Source organism: Chiloscyllium plagiosum, unplaced genomic scaffold (assembly GCF_004010195.1).
Source record: "Chiloscyllium plagiosum isolate BGI_BamShark_2017 unplaced genomic scaffold, ASM401019v2 scaf_15319, whole genome shotgun sequence".
Lineage (NCBI taxonomy): Eukaryota > Metazoa > Chordata > Chondrichthyes > Orectolobiformes > Hemiscylliidae > Chiloscyllium > Chiloscyllium plagiosum.
Genome location: NW_025206937.1, coordinates 10,346 through 12,248, shown reverse-complemented (window position 1 = coordinate 12,248; position 1,903 = coordinate 10,346). Strand labels below are relative to the sequence as shown.

Genomic DNA, 1,903 nt, shown 5'->3' with positions numbered 1-1,903 from the left:
CTGTCTCAAGTTCTTTAGTTCATATACTTACCAAAACACAGTTAGGTGCCTATTTTCACTAAAATTGTACTTAAAAGGACTGCATGCTTGTTCAGGAAAAATTGCGAATGATGATGATGTCAAACAACAGTTCCTTGTTGGTGGGATACAGGAACTTTTCTAACTCAGTATCAAACATAAATACAAGAAGCAGCATCTTGCATTTACACTTGTTGGGGAGATTTCACTGCGGTGTTTAATGTAGGGCTAGGGAGGGTGACACTTCCAGCCCTGAAATGGTTAACAACAGCCAAGTGAGCTGCTGCAGGCGATTGCATGACTGCTGGAGCTTGTAAGGGATATGCATAATGTTAATTAAATCTTGGAGCCTGTAAATACCAGCCAGTATCAATTGCCCCATCGAAACTCGGGATTAATAAAGAAACCGATCGGAATCTGTAACTGTTAGACAAGTGTGAATTGCTCTATCGGAACCTGTAACTAGTGAGTGTGGAGGGTGAGGGGGGTAGTTACCTCGGAGCTGAGCCTGATGGAGCGAAGGTGACTCTTCAGGTCTCCTCGGGCCATCAGCTCCATGACGACCAGAGTGGGCTGTCCTTTCGACACCACCCCCAGCAACCGCACCTGGCAACGGGCAAGACAGGCAAGGTCAGGGGGCACAGGGTCAGGGGGCACAGGGTTACAAGGCACAGGGTCAGGGGGCACAGGGTCAGGGGATCCCTGGGTCAGGGGCGGTCACAGGGCCAGAGGGCCAGGGTGGTCATAGGATCCGGGGGTTTACAGGGTCGCAGGGTTCACTGGGTCAGGGGTCATAGGATCGTGGGTCACATGCTCAGCGGGTTTCAGAGTCGCAGGGGTCACCGGGTCGGGAGTCACAGGGTCAGGAGGGTCACAGGGTCAGTGGGTTACAGGGTCGCGGCGTTCACTGGGTCAGGAGTCACAGAGTCAGGGGGCACAGGATCAGGGTGGTCACAGGGTCAGGAGGGTCACAGGGTCAGCGGGTTACAGGTCGCGGTGTTCACTGGGTCAGGGGTCACAGAGTCGGGGGTCACAGGATCAGGGTGGTCACAGGGTCAGCGGGTTACATGGTCGCGGCGTTCACTGGGTCAGGGGTCACAGAGTCGGGGGTCACAGGATCAGGGTGGTCACAGGGTCAGGAGGTGACAGGGTCAGGGACACACATCCATCTGCCCCTTCACTCACCTAACCACCCAAACCCCCTCTCACCCACCTCTCCAACACTCAGCCACCCCCCAATGCCCACCCACTCCTCCTCAAACGCCTCTTGACCCATGCCCCCATCCTCACCCCACCCCAATTTCCCACCTGCCCCTCCTAACCCAGTCCCTGAACCCCTCTCTCATTGCCTCTTCCAAACCCCCCACACCCACCCCACACCCCCAACCCCAGTGAGTGAGTGTGTGTGTGTCAGTGAGTGTGGTAGTCAGTGTGTTTGTCAACGTGTGTCAGTAGTTGCATCAAAAGATGATCTTTGATGCAACTGAGTGTGAGTGTGTCGATGAGTGTATCTGTGAATGTGTCAGTGAGTGTGTCAGTGCGTGGGAGTGTGTCTGTGAGTTGGTAATGTGCCAGTGTGTCAGAGAGTGTGACAGAGAGTGTGTGTGTCAGTGTATCTGTCAGTGAGTGTGTCGGTGAGTGTGAGTGTGTTAGTGAGTGTGTTGATAGGTGAGTGTGTCAGTGAGCGTGGGTGTGTCGGTGAGTGTGAGTGTGTCAGTAAGTCTGTCAGTGAGTGTATGGGTGAGTATGTCAGTGATTGTCAGTGCGTCAGTGAGCGTGATGGTGAGTGTGAGTGTGTCAGTGAGTGTGAGTGTGTCAGTGAGTGAGTCGATGGGTGTGAGTGCGTCTGTGAGTGTGAGTGCGTCCGTGGGTCGGTAAGTGTGAG

The 1,903-nt window shown here is 54.0% G+C and overlaps 1 protein-coding gene across 1 annotated transcript in view; it reads right to left on the bottom strand.

Annotated features, from left to right (window-relative positions):
• Positions 1–513: 513 nt before the first annotated feature.
• The window catches only part of LOC122546559 (insulin-like growth factor 1 receptor), a gene marked incomplete at its 3' end in the record, with an annotated part of 3,291 nt that continues 1,901 nt past the window's right edge, over positions 514–1,903 (bottom strand). Inside the window, exon 2 of the mRNA XM_043685246.1 lies at positions 514–624. Coding sequence (XP_043541181.1) covers positions 514–624 — 111 coding nt within the window. The remainder of the gene's footprint in view (positions 625–1,903) is intronic.